General features: G+C 40.8%; 1 protein-coding gene across 1 annotated transcript; it reads right to left on the minus strand.

Moving 5' to 3' along the window:
• Nucleotides 1–9,539: 9,539 nt before the first annotated feature.
• On the minus strand, nucleotides 9,540–15,640 carry LOC123839775 (kelch repeat and BTB domain-containing protein 7). The gene has a single exon (XM_045869532.3). The coding sequence runs from the start codon at nucleotides 15,302–15,304 to the stop codon at nucleotides 13,265–13,267; it is 2,040 nt and encodes a 679-aa protein (XP_045725488.1). The 5' UTR covers nucleotides 15,305–15,640; the 3' UTR covers nucleotides 9,540–13,264.
• Between the last annotated feature and the right edge of the window lie 7,117 nt (nucleotides 15,641–22,757).

The raw sequence follows: 22,757 nt of genomic DNA on the forward strand, positions 1-22,757 counted from the left end.
AGCCCTGCATCTGGCTCCCTGCTCTGCGGGAAGCCTGCTTCTCCCTCTCCCACTTCCCCTGCTTGTGTTCCCTCTCTCACTGTGTCTCTCTCTGTCAAATAAATAAAATCTTTAAAAAAAAAAAAATGGAATCACACCGGGGTGCCTGGGTGACTCAGTCAGTTAAGCATCTACCTTCGGCTTAGGTCATGGTCCTGGGGTCCTGGGATCAAGCCCCACATCAGGCTCCCTGCTCAGCAGGGAGTCTGCTTGTCCCTCTCCTTCTGCTCCTCCCCCCTGCTTGTGCTCTCTTTCTCTTTCTCTCCCTCTCAAATAAAAACAAAAGGAATCATACAATATGTTTCCTCTATGTTTGGCTTCTTTTGCTTAACATAATGTTTTCAAGGTTCATCCATGTCATAACATGTATCAGACTCTATTTCTACTTATGGTCAAATGATATTCCATGGTGTTGATTTTGACATTTTTTCATCCATTTATCACTTAACAGGCATTTGATTTTTTTTCTACTTTTTGTCAGTTATGAATAATGCTTCTATGAACATTTGTGTACCAGTTTTTTCTAGATGTACGTTTTCAATTCTCTTGGGTATATACCTAAAAGTGATATTCTTGGGTCATATGGTAACTCTATGTTTAACTTTTTGAGGAACTGCAAATGGTTTTTCAAAGCAACTGCACCATTTTTTTTATTTTTTAAAATTTAAAAATTTTTATTTTTAAAAAGATTTTCTTTATTTTAGAGAGAAAGAGAGAATATGAGCGGGGGAGGGGCAGAGGGAGAAGGAGAGAATCTCAAGCAGACTCCACACTGAGCCTGACATAGGGCTTGATTTCACAACCCTGAGATCATGACCTGAGCCAGAATCAGGATTTGGAGGCTTAACCGGGTCACCCAGGCACCCCAGCCACTGCACCATTTTAGATTTCCACCAGCAGTTAGGAGGATTTCATTTTTTCCATGCCCTTCCCAGCTCTTGCTATTTTCAAGTTTTTTGTTGTTGCTATTTATTTCATTTTGTTCTTTTTTATTTTAAGATCTTATTTTTAGGGCGCCTGGGTGGCTCAGTTGGTTGGGCGACTGCCTTCGGCTCAGGTCATGATCCTGGAGTCCAGGGTTCCAGTCCCGCGTCGGGCTCCCTGCTCGGCGGGGAGTCTGCTTCTCCCTCTGACCCTACCCCCTCTCATGTGCTCTCTCATTCTCTCTCTCAAATAAATAAATAAAATCTTTAAAAAAAAAAAAGATCTTATTTTTAAGTAATCTTCACACTCAAAGTGGGGCTTGAACCCACAATCCTGAGATCAAAAGTCACAAGCCCCAGACAGAGCCAGCCAGCTGCCCCTCATTTTGTTTTTGATTTTAGCAATCCATGTGGGTGTGAAGTGGTTTTCATTTGCATTTCCTTTAATGACTATTGATGTTGAGCATCTTTTCTTTGCTTGTTGGCACTTGTATAGTTTCTTTGCAGAGATGTCTATACAAATCCTTTCTCCATTTTCAATTGGGTTGTTTGTATTTTTGTTATTAAATTGTATGACTTCTTTACATATAGTAGACACGAGTATCTTATCAGATATATAATTTGCCAATATTTTCTCCCTTTACGTTGTCTTTTCATATTATTGATGGTATCATATGAAGCACAAAAGTTTAATTTTTATTAAGACCAATTTATCTATTTTTTCTTTTGTTTTGTCACTGATTTTTTTTTTTTTTTACAAAAGCCCTGTATGTCAAGCTTTTTTCACAGAGTGTACTCTGAAATAGGTCAAATGAAGACAAGTCCTGATAATGGAGCTTTTAGGTGAGCCATGAGAGAAGCAAATCTCCGGGGATTGGGCTTTAGGGATCTCCAAATCCATTATGTCTCCTCCAGTGGCTGCTAAACTGCTATTTTTTATAGGCACTATAGTCGTGAAGCTGTTAAATTTTAAGGCTCCCATAAAGCTGAGGTGAGAAGGATGGGATTAGGGCATGTTAAAATGTCACAAGGCTTACTGCTTTTACCAAGATTCATCTGTTTTTTTCTTGAATGAATACTTCCCGGCCTTTAGTTAATTTCCATAGTTCTAATAAATTTATTTTAAGTGTTTTTGCTAGTGTTTTCATTGCTTTTATGGAAAGGAAGATTTTGGGGGGGATTGTTACTACACCATTTGGAATGTCTACATCTAGAGGTGAAGTACTCATGCACAGAAAACTTGGACAAATCTCAAGAGAATTATACTGAGTGAAAAAAAAATCTCCAAAGGTTACATACCATACGATGCCATTTATATGACATTCTTTAAATTAAAAAAAACCCCACATATATGGATTACAGACTAGGGTTGGTGAGGATTAGGGAAGAGAGGAGGGAAAAGGCCTGTGATTATAAAAGCATAGCAATTATGAAAGTCCTAGATGACATCTTCTTCCAATAGAAGGCTTTTTAATCTACACTGAAAATCTGTTGTTTAGTGTAGCTATCTTCATTAATGATCTTAGCCAGATCTGCACTTGATCTTAGCCAAAAGGCCAAAAAGTGATTAGCCAGATCTGGATAACTTGCTGCAGCTTCTATATCAGCACTTGCTGCCTCACCTTGCACTTACATGTTATGGAGACGGCTTCTTTCCTTAAACCTCATGGACCAACTTCTGCTAGCTTCCAACTTTTCTGCAGCTTCCTCACCTCTCTCAGCTTTCCTAGATTGAAGAGAGTTAGGGCCTTGCTCTAGATTAGCCTTCGCCTTAAGAGAATGTTGTAGCTGGTTTGATCCTCTATCCAAACCACTCAAACTTTCTCCATCTCAGCAATAAGGCTGTTTCACTTTCTTATCATTTGTATGTTCCCTGGAGTAACACTTTTAATATCCTTCAGGAACTTTTCTTTTGCATTTAAAACTTAGCTGTTTGGTGCAAGATACCTAGTTTTTGGTCTGTTTTGGCTCTTGACATGCCTTCCTTGTTGCACTTAACGATAATGAGCTCAAGCTTTTCATTTAAAGTGAGAGACATGCAACTCTTCCTTTCACTTGAACACCTAGGGGACACCATAGGGTTATTCAGTGGCTTAATTTCAATGTTGCTGTATCTCAGGGAGTAGGTAGACCCAAGGAGAGGAAGAGAGACAGGGAAACAGCAGATCAGTGGAGCAGTGAGAACACATAAAACATATATTCATTAAGCTTGCCATCTTTTTTTTGAGAGAGAGAGAGAGCACAAGGTAGGAGGGGCAGAGGGAGAGAGAGAGAGAGAATCTTAAGCAGGCTCCACGCCCAGCACAGCATCTGATGCGGGGCTTGATCCCACGACCCTGAGATCATGACCTGAGCTGAAATCAAGAGTTGGCGCTTAACTGACTGAGCCACCCAGGTGCCTTTAAGCTTGCCATCTTATAGGGTGTGGTTTGTGGTACCCCAGAACAATCACTATAGTAACTCAAAAGATCACTGATTACAGACTACCATAACAAATATAATCATGAAAATTTGGAAATATTGCGAGAATTACCAAAATGTGACACAGAAACACAAAGTAAGCAAATGCTATTGGAAAAATGATGCCAATAGAATGGCTCGATGCAGGAGTGCCAAAAGCTTTCAATTTGTAAAAAGCAAAAACAAAACAAAACAAAAAAACCCCAACACAATATCTGTGAAGTGCAATAAAACAAAGCACAATAAATCAAGGTGTGCCTGCGTTACACAACTATTATAATTGTAACAGTAGTCACTGGCATAAAGAGAGACACATAGATCAATAGAAAATAATAGAGAGCCCAGAAATAAACTCCTGACTATAAGGTCAATCGGTATTTGACAAGGGAGTCAAGAACAGCCAATGAGGAAAGAATAGTCTCTAACAAATGGTGCTGAGAAAACTGGACAACCACATGGAGAAACACGAATAGACCCTTAGCTTACAGAGATCTTATTTTAAACACTTGGTTGTGCCTCACCTTTCTCCAAATGTTCTGAGTCTCATGACAAGCAATTCAGTTGGTTGATTCCAGCTCTCCATCTTGTCTCTTCTCCTGAACATTCACAGAGCCAGCAGACAGTCAACATGGGGGGGATCAAAGACCTGAGTTCCTAGAAAATCAGAAATTGACTATATTAAAAGTTCTTGACATTTCAGACACCTCAAGCATTGAATCATATGGTTATTTTAATTTTGATTCCAGCTGTAATTCAAAATTTCATGATGAGAAATGTGTAGACTTTTTAAGATAAATTTATTGCATTTTGAAATAAAGTGACATAATCATATCTTTAAATCTGAACCTTGATACTGTGCAATTTGATTCAAATGTAGACTGTTTTATTGCTTCTCACACTTATATTCAAATGGTATTCAGTGAGTACACAGAGGTAGTATTTGAGAAAGTATACTTTATCGTTACCTTGACATATTTAATATCATAACTGAATTTTAATATAAAAAATCTTTGAAATTTATTAAGTTAGCTCAATGCTCTGATTTGAGATTACTGAAGTATATCTGAACTGAAATGTCAAAATATAATGCTAAAAATATAAATAGTATAAATACCAAATACAATATTAAAAATAAAAGCATAATGTAACACTAAAAATAATACTGTGCATTTTATTTTATTTTTTAAAAGATTATTTATTTATTTATTTATTTATTTATTTATTTATTTATTTATTTATTTTTGAGAGAAAGCGAGAGAGAGATTGAGAATGAGCAGGGGGCGGGGGGAGGGACCGAGGGAGAAGCAGACTTCCCACTGAGCAGGGAACCCAGATGAGGGACTCAATCCCAGGACCCTGGGATCATCACCTGAGCCAAAGGCAGATAGCTTAACTGACTGAGCCACCCAGGCACCTCTAAAGTTCTTTAGGTTTAAATAAGAAAAGTGGGCCCTAGTATTCTATGACTCTAATTAACAAAAAATCTAGAATCACCTAGTGATCAAGAACAATATACAGAAATTCAAGCTATTTCTTAAAATAAAAATTTTAGTAATATATCTTATATTGTTAAGATCTGGGATATGCGCAATCCTATTTTACAGTAACACCTCCAGTCTTAAACTTTTTTTTTTCAACTCTGTTCAAAGCACTTTGATTGGTGTTATGAGAGATGTAAAGATGAAGTAGACCCTATCCCTACGAGAAGGAACCTGTCAAGTTTAACTCATGAAGCTTACCAGTGAATAGGTACACTCTCTCCTCCAAGCCACTCCCTTTCTTTCAGCGGAAAACCTTGCATCCTAATTCAAAGAAAGAATTAAGAAATTCATTTCTATCTCTATGAGCCTCCTTTTCTCCCTCCAGGTTTGAAAGAAGAAGGGTCGCGTTCCAGTATGATCCTGACCCTTGGGCTTTGGTCCATCTCCTCCCTTCCCCTGAGTTTATGGGCCTAGGCTCCTCATTATTCTCTCAATGGATTTTGCCTGAGCCTAGTAAAGTGTTGAAGACTTAAAGCAACCAAAAACACAACCTGAGGTATTCTTTCCTTCACTAGGTCCTGTCTATTCCCTTCCAAAGAGTAGCCCACTCCTGCCCTTCCACTTCCTCACATCTTACCATGTGAGGGCAGAGAGTACTGTTGACATTGGGTTAGCTGTCCTGCTGAATGCCCCACATTCTGGATTTGGCTGATTGCTTCTTCATAGTGGTTTTACTTCGTCCTTCTGGCCGGTCTCTCCTGTAAACTGGAAGTTTGTTCTAATGGCTTAATTAGATTCAGGCTGAACATTTTTGGCAGCACATATTCTATAAAAACATGAAGTTTTTTATGTTACAGGAAGGGCTGTGAGGCTTGAACTCGCCTGTGCCCTTTCGCGGCTGGGTGGGTAAACCCGTATTTGGCAGGTGGCTAATTAAAGCTTCATCTCACTCATTCTAATTCATTCTTTCTAGGCTTCGTGCCCCCAAGCAAACCTTCAGATGGAAACTTCTTTGCAAAATACCACCAATGGCCAAATCGTTTCTGCGATGTGACCCAGTTGGCCATACCCTGAAAGTGACACAGGGAAGAGGTGTTGCTGAATTGATTACTGTGGTGGGAGACTGGGGTTCAGTCCAGCAAGGGACCCTCTGAGGTTCCATACAGAATGCATTTCAGAGCTGTCTCTTCTTAAAGTTGGGGTCCTGCAGCATGTATCTACCAAGTCCCATCCTCTCTTGCCCTGGGGTCATTCATTTCCCCTTGAACTCCTGTGTTGTTGCAAGAGCATTGCCCAAGAGAATGATCTTTCAGAGAAAGCCTCAAGCCAGAAAAGTAACGTGGACTGTTATCATGGTCTGGGAGTATCTGCCATAGCTGCAGCTGAAATCAGAGGTGGTTGTGATGTGGGACACCACATGTATCTACTAATGTCTCCAAATCTGATCTGACACCTAGATTCTCAAACGCATTGACAGCACTATCCACTTAGTCAACCGTGACAGAGTCAGCTAATTGCCCCTCTTCATACTTCTCTGTTTCCTCTTAGTAATAGTGAGAGCTGTTGGGGTGTGGGAAGAGTAAGGGGGCTCAGCAGTAGGTTCCCAGAAAAGAGGGGAGTGGAAAAGAGCTTAGGCCTTCAGGGAGAGAACTCTGACACTCTGAAGGCTTAATTTCTGCCATTTCTAGGAATACTTGTCTTGGCAGAGACAGAACTGAATGACAAGGATGTGATATGTGTGTGTGTGTGTGTGTGTGTGTGTGCGTGCGTGTGAGAGAGAGAGAGAGAGAGAGAGAGGAGAGTGTGTGTGTTAAAGGCATCTCGGGCACATTTGTTTGTGAAAATTATTATTTGGGATTACATGGAATTTAACTTTTGGGTGTGAATTTATTGTGGAAGGAGGATTAGGGAGATTTGAAATGACCATCATGGCAATAAAGCCTGCATGGTGTTGTGAATTGTTTGCATCCGAATACAGGGAGCCTGGACATGTCTATATTAAACTACATTAGTTTATTAGTCTATTTGGTAATAAAACACTGAGTTTTAGCTGGGTACAGAGCTACCCCTCTAATGACTATTTCCCAGTCCACCTTGCAGCTGGATATGGTGGTATTATTAAATTCTCCCCAGTGGAAAAATGGCAAAATTATGTAAAAGTCCACTAAAAAAGGAATTTCTTTGCATTTCCTCTCTTTCCCCTTTCCTGCAGGCTGCAACATAGATATAATTTTGGTGAGTGTGCTTTGCCTATGGGGATGAGGATGACTCACTAGGAATTGGGGGGAAAATGATACAGGAACCTGGGCTCATGAAGAATCTTTCTGGGCAGAACCACCCTGCCAGCATATGACTACTCACTTCTGGACTCAACGGAGAGAAACAAGTTTCCATCTTTTATCTTAGGGCCTCTTTGGCACAGAAGTTTGACTTATACACGAACACAATATCCAAGCAAGAATCTTGGGAAATAGCCTATAGTCCTTCCTTTCTCAGATCCCTACAGCTCCCTCATCCCCAAACATACAATTAGAGGTCCAGCTCGATCTCTGCAACCTCTCATGTCTGCTCCTTCCTCATCAAGCCCACAACTACTGCCCCTACTGAGGACTGGATCACCTCGCTGGATTGCAACAGCATCCCTTTAACCGTTCTTGCCCCCACAGTCTTACGCTGTCAATATATTCAGAAGATGAATCTCAAGAAAATGAATCCAATTGTGTCAAGTCCCTACTTAAAAATTCTCAGTGAATTCACACTGTATGCAAAAACAGTCAACTCCTTGGCACAGCATATAAAGTTTCCAAGATCTAATGCTAACCAACATTGCCAACTTGTTCCCATTCCAAACCTCCCCTCCTATCCTAGGATCCGATCAAAACAAAATACATGCCGTAACTTGAACATGCCATCATTGGAACTCTTACTGTCTCCGTAGGAACTATAACTCTTTATTGAGGTTATTTCCTTATCGGTCTTCCTCAACATTCCCATCCCCCAACTTTATCAATTACAAGTGACCATCTACAAGTGGATACCCAGAGTCCCAGGTCCTCCAGGAATTATCTGCCAGAGATATCAGAAAATACTGTCTTTTTCCACTGGGGTTTCCAACCTGGTAGGATGTGGGTCTTGGGTGTCTTGGTAATCATTTTGGCTGCCACGTCATAAAACCTAGCTTGACTGATGGTATAGTAGAGATTGCTATTTATACAATATCTTTCTTCAGCATTCTACAAGAAGGAACCTGTGAAGTTTAACTTGATAAATGTTGACCCAGAATAAAGACTACCTCTCCCAGGCACTCTTGCAGTTAGGTGTGGCTATGTGGTTAAGACCTGGCCAGTGTCATGTGCCTGGAAGTGATGTACACACTTTCCCTTACAGGGAAGGGTCATGTCCTCTTCCTCTCCTCTTCCTTATAGCTTCTTCCCCTTCCTTCCTTATATAGTCATGGACATGAGTGTGAACTAGCTTGGACCATGTGGACCAGAACACTCTAGGGATAGCAGAATGGGAAAGCAGAAAGCCTGTTTTCAGGTGACTTTCTAGATGAGGGGAGACATAACAGATTGTGGGATTTATATGAGAATCTTCTATCTTATTAAAACAACTATAGGGTCTCCACATACATACAACCACAGATTATAACTAATGTATAAGATGAGAGGAAAACATCACCCCGATATCTTCTCTACACAAAGAAAGCCATAAGGACATGGAGACTCTGACCAGACTGTGCCTTGAAGTGAGGGCCATTGCTCTTTGCTAATTACCCCAGAATTAAGGAATAGTTTTCTCCCCAGCCCCCAATATTCCCAATATATGGTGGTTTCAATCAGCTATAATTGCTTTGGAGGTGAGACTCTAAAAGGTTGGTTCCACTGGAGAGGTGATTGTCCAGAGTAGGAATGGTTACAGAGGAAATATGTCTCAAAATGGGGGAAATGGTATGAAACAATGTCCATGCCTTATTCTCCCTATGTCTTAGACCATGGTTAGTCCATTAAGGTTAAAGAAGCAAGGAACTGCAGCTGATGGAATAGATATGGGTGACAGAATGGCCCAGAGTCAGGGAAAGGGCACAAACTCTATTGCCTATCTGGTACTCTAAGACTTGGCAGCTTCTGTGAACACTATTTTTATTTCTTCGTTAAATAAATAAATAAATAAATAAATAAATAAATAAATAAGCCCCAAACAAAAAACTGGTTTGTATATATTTAACCATCTTGATGGTTCTAAAAACAGCTCATCAATTCTCTTAGGATTGCTAGTCACATTTTCTAGGAATAATTTTGCCTAATACTTCCCTGCTTTATCATATTTGCTATAATGAATATTCTTTTAAAATTAGTTGTAATGATGAAAAGGTGTTTAAGATGTGGGCGAGATCTGATGAGAGGACAGAGGCGAAGTAAAACACCTAAGAAGCACACAACATAAAATGATTCCAACAGTTCAAATGTAAGCAGACTAGGGATGTCTACGTTCTGGTTACCACACTTTAGGATTTCAAAGACAAACTTTCTTTTAAAATTTAGTGGACTGATATAGAGCTGCAAATTTTTTATATTTCCAACTTACGAACGTTAAAACAAATTCAATTAAATAATTTTAGTTTACGACTCATTTGTCATGTTTTATGTATTTTCCTTATATCAGCACAAATTGACAAAAATGACGTCAGGCAAAGCACTGGTTCCTAGTTTAATGAACAGCGAGTAGCAAATTGATTATATTTTAAATAGATTCCTTATGGTTAAAGGTCCTTTTCCAACCACCCGTTAACCTGGTCATTATGAGATAAAGAACTCTTGCCACTTAGGTGTATGTCTAATAAACAATCGCGATGTTGCCAGTTTGAAACATCTAGAACCTGTATTTTGCTTTGAATTCTCATTATACAATCTTCCAAGACAGTAATCATATACATAACATATATGCATAACTCTTCAAGTCAAAGCTTTCAAATAGATTAGCTCATTTGATTAATTTCTTTTGATTCATTTCTTTAAATCAAATTTAGTTATTTAGTCTTGTGTCAGTCGATCATGGAGAAATTTGAACTGCAGAAATGTCAACTCTGTCTCAGTTTCGAGGTACCCCTTCATATTCACATCCCTTTCAGATGGTAAATGTATGTAATTTCTTTAGCTCTATTTTAGGAATGACGTAATAATGCTCTTCTCCCTCTTACAAACATTTGAGCAATATGCCTTGTGAAAAAAGGTGAATTCCTTTTTGTAGAAGTGTTCTTGGGACTCTGTCACAAGTGTTATCCTGGGTGTGGGGAAGATCTTCAGAAGTGTCATAACACCCTTGAAATTATAAAAACATGAACATATACATTTTTCTGGGGAATAAGTCAAAAGCTTTCATCAGATTCTCAATAAGATCCAGGTACAAAACAGAAAAAACACTGCAACAACAGAAGGGAACTATAATTTAAATTTAATCCTAAACCCAAATTAAACAAGTTATTTGCTAACTTAGTTTTTTATCTTTCTGAAAATGCCAACGACACTTACCATTTGAACTGTATAAGTATTGAAAATAATTTGGGTTCTCTGAGTTTTTGACTATAGGCATAAACATACAAAAAAAAAATTAAGATCTTTCTAAATCCTACACAGAACAGCTTTGCAAACAATATTGTATTGAGCATTTGCTAACAGGTGTAATTGTAAAACTGAGACAAAGCTGCTTTCCTGTCAAGAAGGGATTTCAGGGGCGCCTGGGTGGCTCAGACGGTTAAGCGTCTGCCTTCGGCTCAGGTTGTGATCCCAGGGTCCTGGGATCGAGTCCCGCATCGGGCTCCCTGCTAGGCGGGGAGCCTGCTTCTCTCCCTCTGCCTCTGCCTCTCTCTGACTTTCAGGAATAAATTAAAAAAAAAAAAAAAAAAGAAGGGATTCAACATTGCTCGTTGTGTCCCTCGCTGCACAAACAAGGGTTTTATACATTTAGCAGGAACACTAATTAAGAGGTCAGAAGGCCTGAGTTCCAGTGCCATTTTTATTTGTAACTAACCATATACAAATCACTTATCTATGAAATAATGGTTAACATCTATCCCCTAATTCACAAATATATCATGAAGCCAAAGGCTTCCCCAAAAAACTTCTTTTTAAACCACATTACTGTTAATTAGCTTATACTTAACTCAAACGATGAAAATGGTAAACTGAAGAATTTGTCTTTTATCAATCAGTTGCATACTTTAATTCTGCAGATGGATAATCTGAGATCAGCACTGTCCTATTTCAACCTTACAAAACAGAAAGCTATCAACAAGAAGTTACTGGTGAAGAAAAGCTGGCCAAAAAATAACACTACGAAGAAATAGCTTTCTAAGTTGAGACCAGTGCTTTTACCATCCTGATACCAAATGGAACAAAAGTTAGCCTTAGGCCACCAAAGCATGTTTGCTGTTTTGAGGGAACACTTTCTTAAGAACACACTGCTAGAGCAACACTCTTATTTCACTAGAAATAATGTTAAACAGGAATGTCTTATGAACTCTTCAGATGCCCAATCAAAATTTGTGTGCTTGTTTTTTTTTTAATCCTTTTCTCTCTCCCTCTTTTTTTCATTCAAAATTCAGTTCCCTATCCTGAGGCACACTCCTCAGTAGTCTGATGTGGTGTAAGAAATGTTAGCATTCGGTCACTAGAGAATAAACATATAAGAGGAATTAACATTTTGAACAAAGAGGCAAAAAGAGGATTCTAAGTCAGTATAGAAAAATTTATAGACTATAAGCATCTGTGTATGTACATCATTTATCATGGATATGTGTTGTGACAGTCCTACATATTAACAGACCCTCAAAAGGTAAGCACCTCTATTTCTCTGTATTCAACAACATCAATTTTGTGTGATTTAGTCTCTAGTTCTGGACATTCCCTTACTTTATGGTGACACAAAAACAAACAAAAAGACAACAAAGACTGGAGCATGGTTCACAGAGAAATACAGAACAGATACAAATACCCTAATAAAATAACCATGTATACCATTGCTAGGGAAATATTTTAGAGGAAACATATGTTCACTATTGGCCCCAAATGCCATCATCCACTTATGTTCTTTAACTATCAACTTTTAATACAAAAATAACTTTGAGATGATAATCATATACAGTGACTTACAACACTTGACAGAACATTTCAATGCTACACAAAACAGTTCCATACACAGTTTGAAGTTTTAAAGTTCTCTGCTGGCACTTGATTTTATAGTTGATAGACGCAGTAACTACTGATCTCAATGAAATACCCTTTTTAGCTTAAATGTATTTTCAAAACCAGTATTACCTCACAAAAACGGTAAACAATAAATCTCTTCCTGCTGAAGAATCCTCTAAGATGAACACCAAAACTATACAGCCAAAATATTTTAGGGAAGCATATAAACTTTTTAAGACTAGGTATGACCAATAGATAAAAATTTACATTACTCAATCATATGTCCAGTGAAAAAAAGGATTGTTCCTTTGATTCGATGAAGCATTTATCAGGTACAGATGAAATATATGATCTCACAAAGCAAGTTACTTTTTTTTTTTTTTTAGTTTAGAAGGGTGTTTAAATAATTGGTGACACTACTGGAATGGACGTTTTTTAAAATAGAAAAATGGTCACATCTAGCAACTACATGTTATATTCCAAAATTAAAAGTGAAATTTCTTTTAAAACAGTGGAATCCTGATTTTTTTTGCTTTCTGTGAGTTCTTAAGACCATTCTGCACATTATCAAAATGAAATCCCATTTTATAACACATATATATATCCAAATTTTTTTCTGTGCAGAAGGGGTGAAAACCAAACCAAATTTAACAAACTATACTAACTTATAATACTAAAAACTGGCTATCTCAAAATTTGGGAAATCTACTACTTTCATTATTCTGAAGGAAAAGATAAACCTTCAAAACCCTACCAACAATTTCTAGTCCAATTTTCTATTTTTAAAAATTAAAAAGTTAAATTCTTTGTGGCACTAAATAGAATTAAAAAGTTAAAAGAAGAGTAAAATAGATAATCAAAATATAAAGAGTATAACTAACCAAAACAATCCACTGGTGCAACAATACTTGAACAATGAAAAAAACCACCAAGCATTCTAATTAATTATATAGTTCATTTTTGCATATTTTAATCTCAACTTTTAGCACAGTAAATTATTATATAGGTTGATTTCATGGGCTGTTTAAATTTTGTAACATTACATTAGTAATTCAAACATCACCCTTTCCAAACCAAATCTGCAGTCCTAACCAACATTTTTTTTTTTCAAGAAAAGGACATCTTTTAAAGATACATTCCATAGCAGTAGAAACATTTTAGTGCTTCAAAATATTTACAAAGAACCCTGCTGATCCTGTGCATTTCGCTGAGGTGCTACCTGCACCCAGACTTCATCATCAGAAAAAGAACTTGAACTTCCTGACTCTGAGTCCAGCTCACTGAATCCATCTAAGTCCCATTCAGTACTAGACTCACTCCGAGCATCATCTTCCTCAGTGATGAAACTCTGTCCAGGTTCCAGGCAGGAAGGATACACCCGAGCACAGAGGCAAATAAAGCCAGAGTCAAACTGCAAAAGGCCTAACATGGTACCTATATTAATCCACTGGTCTTCCCTAGTATCGTATTCATAAACAGTCACCCGGTTTTTTTTCCATTGAGGGGTGGTAGAAGTGATGAGAAGCAACTTTTGGCCATGATTGACGATCTGGTAGTTGTGGGTCTCCGAGTCCAAGGGAATATTACTAATCCGCCTCCATTCTCCCCTGGCTGGGTTATAGACCTTCATGACTGGGATGTCACAGATACAATAGATCTCATCATTGAAGACACAGGCTTCCTGAAAGTCACTACGTTTAAGAGAAGCACAGTTCAGCCACGTATTGTGGCTAGGATCATAGTAGAGCATGCGCTTACTGTTCACAGCATAAAGATAGTTCTGAACCACTATTAGTTCAAAGGAATAGAAGGAATGGGGTACAGGAGCCACCAGTGCCCACTGGTTCCTCTGGACACTGTAGCATTCTACCTCCTTCAGTTTCACACCTGTAATGGGGTCTCGCCCACCCAAAATGTAGATGTAGCCATTGAGGTAGGCCACATCCATGCCCTCCCGACACAGCAGGCGGTCGGCAAGCTGCTGCCAGCTGTTCTGGGCTGGCTTGTACACCCACAGGTCCTTCCTGGGCTGAGCGGCCAGGTAGATGTCGTGGTCTGGAGAGACACAGACAGCTGAGGAGGTGATAGTCTTAGTGTGAGCCAAGCTGGTTAAAGGGGATGGCATTGTGTAAATGTCCCCTGAGTATGGGTCATAGCAGAGAAAGGGATCTCTAGGATGTCCAAAGAAGATCACCATCTCCTTGGCACACATACCCAGTCTCTGGGGGGGATTTTCTGCTGGGGGTACAACAGAGCTGTTGCTGCTGTCTGGCTTCGGCACCAGGGACTTGCACAACTTGTCACCGTAGCGCATCTGCAGGGCCCCTTCAATAAGGTCCAGACAGTACTTCTTGACAATGGGCTTGGTTAACAGCCCTTCCAGGTAATCCTGATCTTCATCTCTGAAGTGCGTCCAGCGGACACACTTGAAGACTTCCGCAGCGCTGGGGCCCCGCTCCTTGGGAGCCGCCTCCAACCACTGCACCGCCACATGACACACGGTCCGCTCACTCTCGATGTCTAGACTATCCAGACGCAGGACGGCCTGCAGCTGGGCCAAGCTCAGATCTGCCAGACTCTCCTCCCTTACTGAACCCATTCGGCTGAGCTGCTTGAAATTGTGGGCTATAAAGGACTGGGCCTGTGATCGCAGCTGGTGATGGTCAAAGGCGTCGGCAAACTTGAGGATGGCGGTGCAGTTGGCCAGGTCAAGGCGGCGGGCTAGGAAGGAGGCACAGGCTTCCCGTACGTACTCGAGCTGTAACATGTCAGAGGCCGCGTAAAGGCGTTGCACGTTGGCCTCACTTAGCGACACGCGACCGGTGTAGCAGTAGTCGACCAGCACCTCGAAGGACTCGGCATCCACATCATGCATGGTCACACTCGCCTGCTGGCTCTCGTACATGCCACCGGTGAACATGCTCTTGAAGTAGGGACACGCGGCAGCCAGCACGTTACGGTTGCAGGAAAAAAGGCGGCCGGTGCCGGGCCCGCTACCAGGCGTCACCACCTCGATGGTCACATCACATAACAGCCGCGAGTCGTAGAAGGACTTCAGCTGTGCCAGGAGGGCTGCAGAATGAGCCGTGTCCTTCAGCTCCTCCGGGCCCGTGAAAAAAGCTGAAACAGAAGGCTTTGAAATTCTCTTGGGCCGCCTCCCGCCGCGGGGACTGGCCAGGCGGCGAGAGCGCGGAGCTTCCTCCCGGGACTGCATGGTGGAGACGGCGGCGGGGTACGAGGGCGAGAATGGGTGCAAGGACCGGGCTCTGGCTCCTCCTCGCCCTCTTCTCGCTGGCGCTAGATCGCGGCGTCCCTGAATAGACTGCAGGGGCCGCACTTACTCAACTCAGAGCTGCGCCGCGGTGCTGCCTCCCTTTATCGCGTAGACAGTGCCTGACTCACCCTCTTCCAGTTCCGCGCCCTTTCTCCGCCTCAGCTCGTTTACGGGACCCGCTGGACGGAACCGAGAGAGCCGCCACTGCCGCGCTGGCAAGACCGGTAGGCGTCCAAGAGAACTACGGCTCCCAGACTGCTTTTCGCGCCTCGAGGCATGCCGGGGCCCTCCAGACTCAAGGGGATAAGCGGACGGACCCAAGCCGCTGCGCATGTTGGGAGTGGTAGTTTGAGTAATATCGCGAGGTTTCTGGGGGAGGACTGTTTTAGCTAACAGAATCTGAAAGCGTTAATTCTCCTGGATTTGTTGGTTTGGAGGATTGGCTTGAAGTTCCAGGGTAAAATCTCCGTTTTAGTATTCGTTAATTGTGTGACATCTCTTTGAGAACTTTTCCCTCTTTGTGAAGTGGGGATAATAGTTTTCATGGGATTGTGTGAGTGGAATGAGATACATTGCATAGGACACAGGGCGCTTCAATAAATATTTGTTGGTTAGAATAATTACATGCTTACACCGTGCCTAGAATATAAAGATTCAATCTTTGTTAGCTTTTTTGGGGCGGGGAGGAGGAGAATTTATAAAAAAAAAAAAAAAAAGAGGTACCCACGTGTGAAACCATGAGCAATTTCTGCAAAAAAACTTCCAGTTTTTAATGTTGCTTCTTTTGAAGGGTTCTGAAGGTTACTACAATATTTTCAATACTAAACAATATCCATAAGTTCATTGGGATGTCTTAGACAAAGATGAGGTCCTAGAGAACAGCATTTATAGCTGGCCTCAAAAAAGCGTATCGGGCATATTACACAGGTGGGTCTCCATGTCTCACCAAATCAATACTTCCTCCAGGGGAGCAAGATTATTTTCATAAGCACTTAATATGAGTGTTTTTGTGTCATCTAACACTGCTCATTTGACTCCCTCTCCACAAATCAGTCGAAGATTACAGAGTTGTCTTTATCAAGGAGTTTAAACGGGAGTTTTAACACACAGACCTTGTACAAAAGCACAAGATCCTCAAAGCTCCGTATTCATGCATGCCCTAATATTTTGAATTAATATAGTTCAACCTATGCTTTACAAAAGTGTTTATATATGTATTGATCAATATTCTTAGTTAAATCATCAAAATCAAGTGCTTAGAGGTTGGGTTTTGTGTCGTTTTTAATTTTTTATTTTTAAAGATTTTATTTATTTGAGAGAGAGAGATTGCACATGAGAGCGGGGAGGGTCAGAGGGAGAAGCAGGCTCCCCGCCGAGCAGGGAGCCCGATGCGGGACTCGATCCCGGGACTCCAGGATCATGACCTGAGCCGAAGGCAGTCGCTTAACCAACTGAGCCACCCAGGCGCCCCTTGTGTCGTTTTTTAAAAAGGGAACTTTTACTTAAAAAAGCAGGTTGCTCTTGCCACTACCTTGTCATGCGTTACCATAACTTAATGAAATCTTAGTTATTACATTGATGGGTGGATAACACATGGCAGGAGAATAAACTCAAATTGTTTTGCTCTCTTGTCCTATTAGCTGAAGAGCTTCTATTGGAAATACTCCAGGATAGAGACATTAAGACATTAAGAGACATACTGGGCTCTAGTATCTCCTCTGTAGGGTTGTTGGGTATCCCTTAGATACACTTGAGAGAATTATTAGGTCATTAGTAACACTGATTGCTTTCTTTTTTTTTTTTTTTTAAGATTTTATTTATTTGCGAGAGAGAGAATGAGAGACAGAGAGCATGAGAGGGAGGAGGGTCAGAGGGAGAAGCAGACTCCCCGCCAAGCGGGGAGCCGGATGCGGGATCGAGTCCCGGGACTCCAGGATCATGACCTGAGCCGAAGGCAGTCGCTTAACCAACTGAGCCACCCAGGCGCCCAACACTGATTGCTTTCTTACCTCAATAAAACAGCTGGGGAAAAAGCAATTACAATTTTTTTACATTGGTAAAATACACAGTAGTTACCATTTTGAACAATTCTTTAAGAGCACATTTATCTGGCATTAACTACATTCACTGGTTTTGCAACTATCACCAGCACCCATCTCCAGAGCTCTTCATATTACAGAACCGATTCACAGTAACTCTCCTTTCCCCTTTCCCTCAACCCCCTACTAACCACCATTCTACTTGCTGTCTCTGAATTTGACTACCTTAGGTAATGCCTATCAGTTCAGTGATTGATTTTTAACTTCCTGATATCTGCCCTTTGTTAGTTGGTTTAGATTACCTTTTTCACAATCCAAAGTATTCAGCAGGCACTGTGCCCTAAGGTCAAGAGCAGTGCTGCTACAGAACTTTGTGATGCTGCAAACATTTTCTGTGCTGCGAGCCACAGGTAGCTCTTGAGTACTTCAAACGTGGCTAGTGCAACTGAGGAACTGAATTTAACATTTTATTTTTTTTTAAGATTTAAAAAAATTTATTTATTTGACAGAGAGACAGCGAGAGAGGGAACACAGCAGGGGGAGTGGGAGAGGGAGAAGCAGGCTTCCTGCCCAGCAGGGAGCCTGATGTGGGACTCGATTCCAGGACTCTGGGACCATGACCTGAGCCAAAGGCAGACGCCCAACGACTGAGCCACCCAGGCGCCCCTTATTTATTTTTTAATAGATTTTATTTATTTGACAGAGACACAGCGAGAGAGGGAACACAAGCAAGGGGAGTGGGAGAAGGAGAAGCAGGCTTCCCGCTGAGCAGGGTGCCTGATGCGGGGCTCGATCCCAAAGGCAGACGCTTAACGACTGAGTCACCCAGGCAACCCTGAATTTAACATTTTAGAAACCTAGCATTGGTATCACTGCAGTTCAACGGGAAGAGGAAAGTCTGTTCAACAAATGGTGTTAAACAACCAGTTCACAATGTAAAAAAAAAAAGAAAAAAAGAACTTTGACCCTTAGCTTATACCACACACAAAATTCTAAATGGACCTTAACATTAAACAGAGAAGTGAAAACTATAACACTTCTAAAAGAAAATACAGAAGGCTATCTCTGACTCTGAGGTAGTCAGACATTTCAGGATACAAAAAATACTAATCATAAAAAAATGATAAAATGAACTTCAACAAAGTTACAAGCTTTTGCCTATGAAAAGGCAATGAAAAAAATAAAAAGACAAGCCATAGTCTACAATTTATTTATTTATTTATTTATTTGTTTATTTATTTATTTATATTTGTAGGGGTGCCTCGCTGACTCAGTCAGAAGGGCATGTGACTCTTAATCTTGGAGTTGTGAGTTCAAGCCCCTCACTGGGTGTAGAGATTACTTAAATAAATGAAACTTAAAAAAAAATATTTGTGATACATTATCTCAATAGTCACTAAAAACATGAGAAAGCTGCTCAATGCATATTCATCCTCAGATGAATGCAAATTAAATTCATGAGAAAACACTGCATACCTAAGAGAATGGCTAAATTTAAAAAGGTCAAAAATGCTAAATGTTGGTGATGATAGGGAGCCTTTGGAACCTTCATATATATACTAACAATAGGAATATAATTTGATATATCTATTTTAGAAAACTGGTAGTTTCTTTGGATGTTAAACACTCAGTAATTTCCCCTAAGCATTTATTTGCCCAAGGGAAATTAAAACATATGTCCGCAAAAGACTTGTGCAAGAATGTTCATAGTGCCTTCATCTGTAATAGCCAAAAACTGGAAACAATCCACATGTGCATCAATAGGAGAATGAAAAAAATTAATTCTGGTATATTCATACAGTGTAATACTACTCAGAAATAAAAAGATACCTTTGATATGTGCCAGTGTGAGGTTTAAAAACTTTTATGTTGATCTAAAGAAGCAAGATATGCAAGAGTACACAGTGTATGTGAAGTTCCAGAATAGTGAAAATAAGTTATGGTGACTATAAATCATATAAGAAAAAGTCGTATTAGAGGCTGCCACTGTTGGGGGAAGGGGTTTGGGCAGATTGCTGGATCAACTGGAAAGGAATGCAAGGGAAGTTTCAGGGGTGAGGCAAATGTCCTCTTCTTGCTTGGGCTGGTGGTTACACGGGCGAATGCAATTGACAAACTCAACTGTCTCTTAAGGTCTGTGCATTTAATTTACTATAAATTATACCTTCTCTTAGGAGCCACTTCATAATTGCTGGCACTAAAAGTTGCAGATTCTTTGCCAGGATATTGTGAAGATCATTCAGTCATTAAGAATCTCTTCTTCTAGAGTGTATCGATCAACACTGCTCCAGTTCAGTCAATGTGGCACTCCATATAAATGGGACAAAGGTGACTCAGGGCAATCTTTGAGGAATTCACACACTGGGGTCTTTCAAATTTGTAGAGTAGCTGAGTGCCCAACATTACATTCCAATTTTTAAAATTCCTGCCACAACTTCATTAATAATTAGCATAGTCCTTATTTTCTGTTTCCTCAAGATTTCTTAAAATTTGCATAATCCTTTACAATGGAATCCATATTCTTCTTGACAGGAAGATAGAACTGTTTTTGCCTGGTAATTATGCCTCAGTCATTAACAATCCATGGTTTTATTTTTTTAATTAAAAAAAATTATTAAAGATTTTTATTTATTTGAGTGAGTGAGAGCGAGAGAGATCACAGAGGGAGAGGGAGAAGCAGACTCGCTGTTGAGCGGGGAGCCCGATGCGGGGCTCAATCCCAGGACCCTGAGATCATGACCTGAGCTGAAGGCAGACACTTAACCTACCAAGCCACCAGGCACCCCAACAATCCATGATTTTAGTTCTTCAGAAATCTTTAACTTCAACTCTGTTCATGTTTCCAGCAGCAGGATCTACTCTGGCCCTTTTCTTCTTCTGAGGCTGAGGCTCACTCGTACTGCTCCCATTTCCATTTCTGGGTGACTTCAACGTTCTTCTTACAGATCAGACATCCTCTTTCCTGGGGCAACCCCTCTCATCTTCCCCTCTGAATGTTGCTCCTTATTGACATTTATGTGTGTGTTTGTGTGTGTGTGTGTGTCTGACTTCTTGAAGTTCTGTTTCTGCACGTGGTTTCCATGCATCTGAGTACTCGCTTTCTGGAACCCCTTCATCCCAACCACTGTAATGAATATAGTATTTCACTTGTTTGTTCCTCGTGGCAATTTTTACACACTTTGTTTCATAAAGGAGCCCACACAAGCACAGCACTCACTCACCTCCCCAGACTTTAGGCTTCATGCAATTTATAAGTCTCCACTGCCACCTCCTCCCACCCCGCGAAAGTACAGCCCCTTTCCCTCTACAACCTCTAATTCAGGCCTGTTGTGCGCTCAGGGGCTGCTAGTTTGTCATCCTGTGCCCCATCTGTATTGTTTTTCACTCTCATTTCTATTTCTATTTTTTTAAAAAGATTTTTATTTATTTATTAGACAGAGAAAGACACAGTGAGAGAGGGAACACAAGCAGGGGGCGTGGAAGAGGGAGAAGCAGCTTCCGGCTGAGCAGGGAGCCTGATGCGGGGCTCGATCCCAGGACCCTGGGACCATGACCTGAGCTGAAGGCAGATGCTTAATGACTGAGCCACCCGGGCGCCCCTCACTCTCATTTTTAAATAGAGTCTACAAACTGTTCACTCTTTTATTTATATACCCAAAATAACTTGCACTGCCCTGAGTCACTGGCTACTCTAAGAGCTTTTGATGGGTCCACTCTTGTTCAAGTGGAGAGGGCCTAGTGAGTGCGCAGCCTTGGACATGACTTGTGTTCCACATTATTTGGTAGCAACTAACTTGTTTCAAATCTGTTTTAAACTGAAACAATTTTAAACTTTTTTAAAAATTTGAAGTATAGTACACGTACAGAAAAGGGAGCAAATAAAAATTGTAAATGCAATAAATTAAAAAAATTTTTTCTATTAACATATAATGTATTATTTGTTTCAGAGGTACAGGTCTGTGATTCAACAGTCTTACACAATTCACAGTGCTCACCATAGCACATACCCTCCCCAGTGTCTATCACCCAGCCACCCCATCCCTCCCACCCCCCCACCACTCCAGCAACCCTCAGTTTGTTTCCTGAGATTAAGTCTCTCTCTCTCTCTCTCTTTTTTTAAGATTTTATTCATTTATTTGACAGAGAGACATAGCGAGAGCAGGAACACAAGCAGGGGGAGTGGGAGAGGGAGAATCAGGCTTCCTGCCGAGCAGGGAGCCCGATGTGGGGCCCGATCCCAGGACCCTGGGATCATGACCTGAGCTGAAGGCAGACGCCTTATGACTGAGCCACCCAGGCACCCCAAGATTAAGAGTTTCTTATGGTTTGTTTCCCTCTCTGGTTTCATCTTGTTTCATTTTTCCCTCCCTTTCCCTATGATCCTCTGTCTTGTTTCTCAAATTCCTCATATCACTGAGATCATATGATACTTGTCTTTCTCTGATCGTCTTATTTTGCTTAGCATAATACCCTCTAGTTCCATCCACATCATTGCAAATGGGAAGATTTCATTTTTTTGGATGGCTGCATAATATTCCATTGTATATATATACCACATCTTCTTTATCCATTGATCTGTTGATGGACATCTAGGCTCTTTCCATAGTTTGGCTATTGTGGACATTGCTGCTATAAACATTGGGGTGCAGGTACCCCTTCGGATCACTACATTTGTACCTTTGGGGTAAATACCCAGTAGTGCAATGCAATGAATTTTTTTTTTTTAAAGATTTTATTTATTTATTTGACAGAGAAAGACACAGCGAGAGAGGGAACACAAATGGGGAGTGGGAGAGGGAGAAGCAGACTCCCTGCCGAGCAGGGAGCCCGACGCGGGACTCGATCCCGGGACTCCAGGATCATGACCTGAGCCGAAGGCAGTTGCTTAACCAACTGAGCCACCCAGGCGCCCCTGCAATGAATTTTTTAAAAAGATTTTATTTATTTGAGCTGAGCAGGGAGCCCAGAGTGGGGCTTGATTCCAGGACCCCAGGATCATGACATGAGCTGAAGGCAAACGCCCAACTGACTGAGCCACCCAGGCACCCCATAAATGCAATGAATTATCACAAAATGAATACACCTGTGTAACACCACTCAGGTTAAGAAATAAGACATTACCAGCATCCCAGAAGCACTCCCCTCCCCATCCTCCTAATCACTATTGACCCCTAACACAAGAGTAAGATGCTTTTTTTAAAATATTATTTTATTATTTATGTTAGTCATCATACATTACATCAATTTTTGATGTAGTGTTCCATGATTCATTGGTTGCATATAACACCCAGTGCTCCATGCAATACGTGCCCTCCTTAATACCCATCACTGGGCTAACCCATCCCCCTGCCCCC

This window comes from Mirounga angustirostris, unplaced genomic scaffold (assembly GCF_029215605.1).
Source record: "Mirounga angustirostris isolate CCGP_5_RB_7025 unplaced genomic scaffold, mMirAng1.0.hap1 SCAF_3, whole genome shotgun sequence".
Classification (NCBI taxonomy): domain Eukaryota; kingdom Metazoa; phylum Chordata; class Mammalia; order Carnivora; family Phocidae; genus Mirounga; species Mirounga angustirostris.

Bases quoted from the DNA above. Each gene is read 5' to 3' on its own strand.
- LOC123839775 (XM_045869532.3), bottom strand. From the start codon at position 15,304: ATGCAGTCCCGGGAGGAAGCTCCGCGCTCTCGCCGCCTGGCCAGTCCC.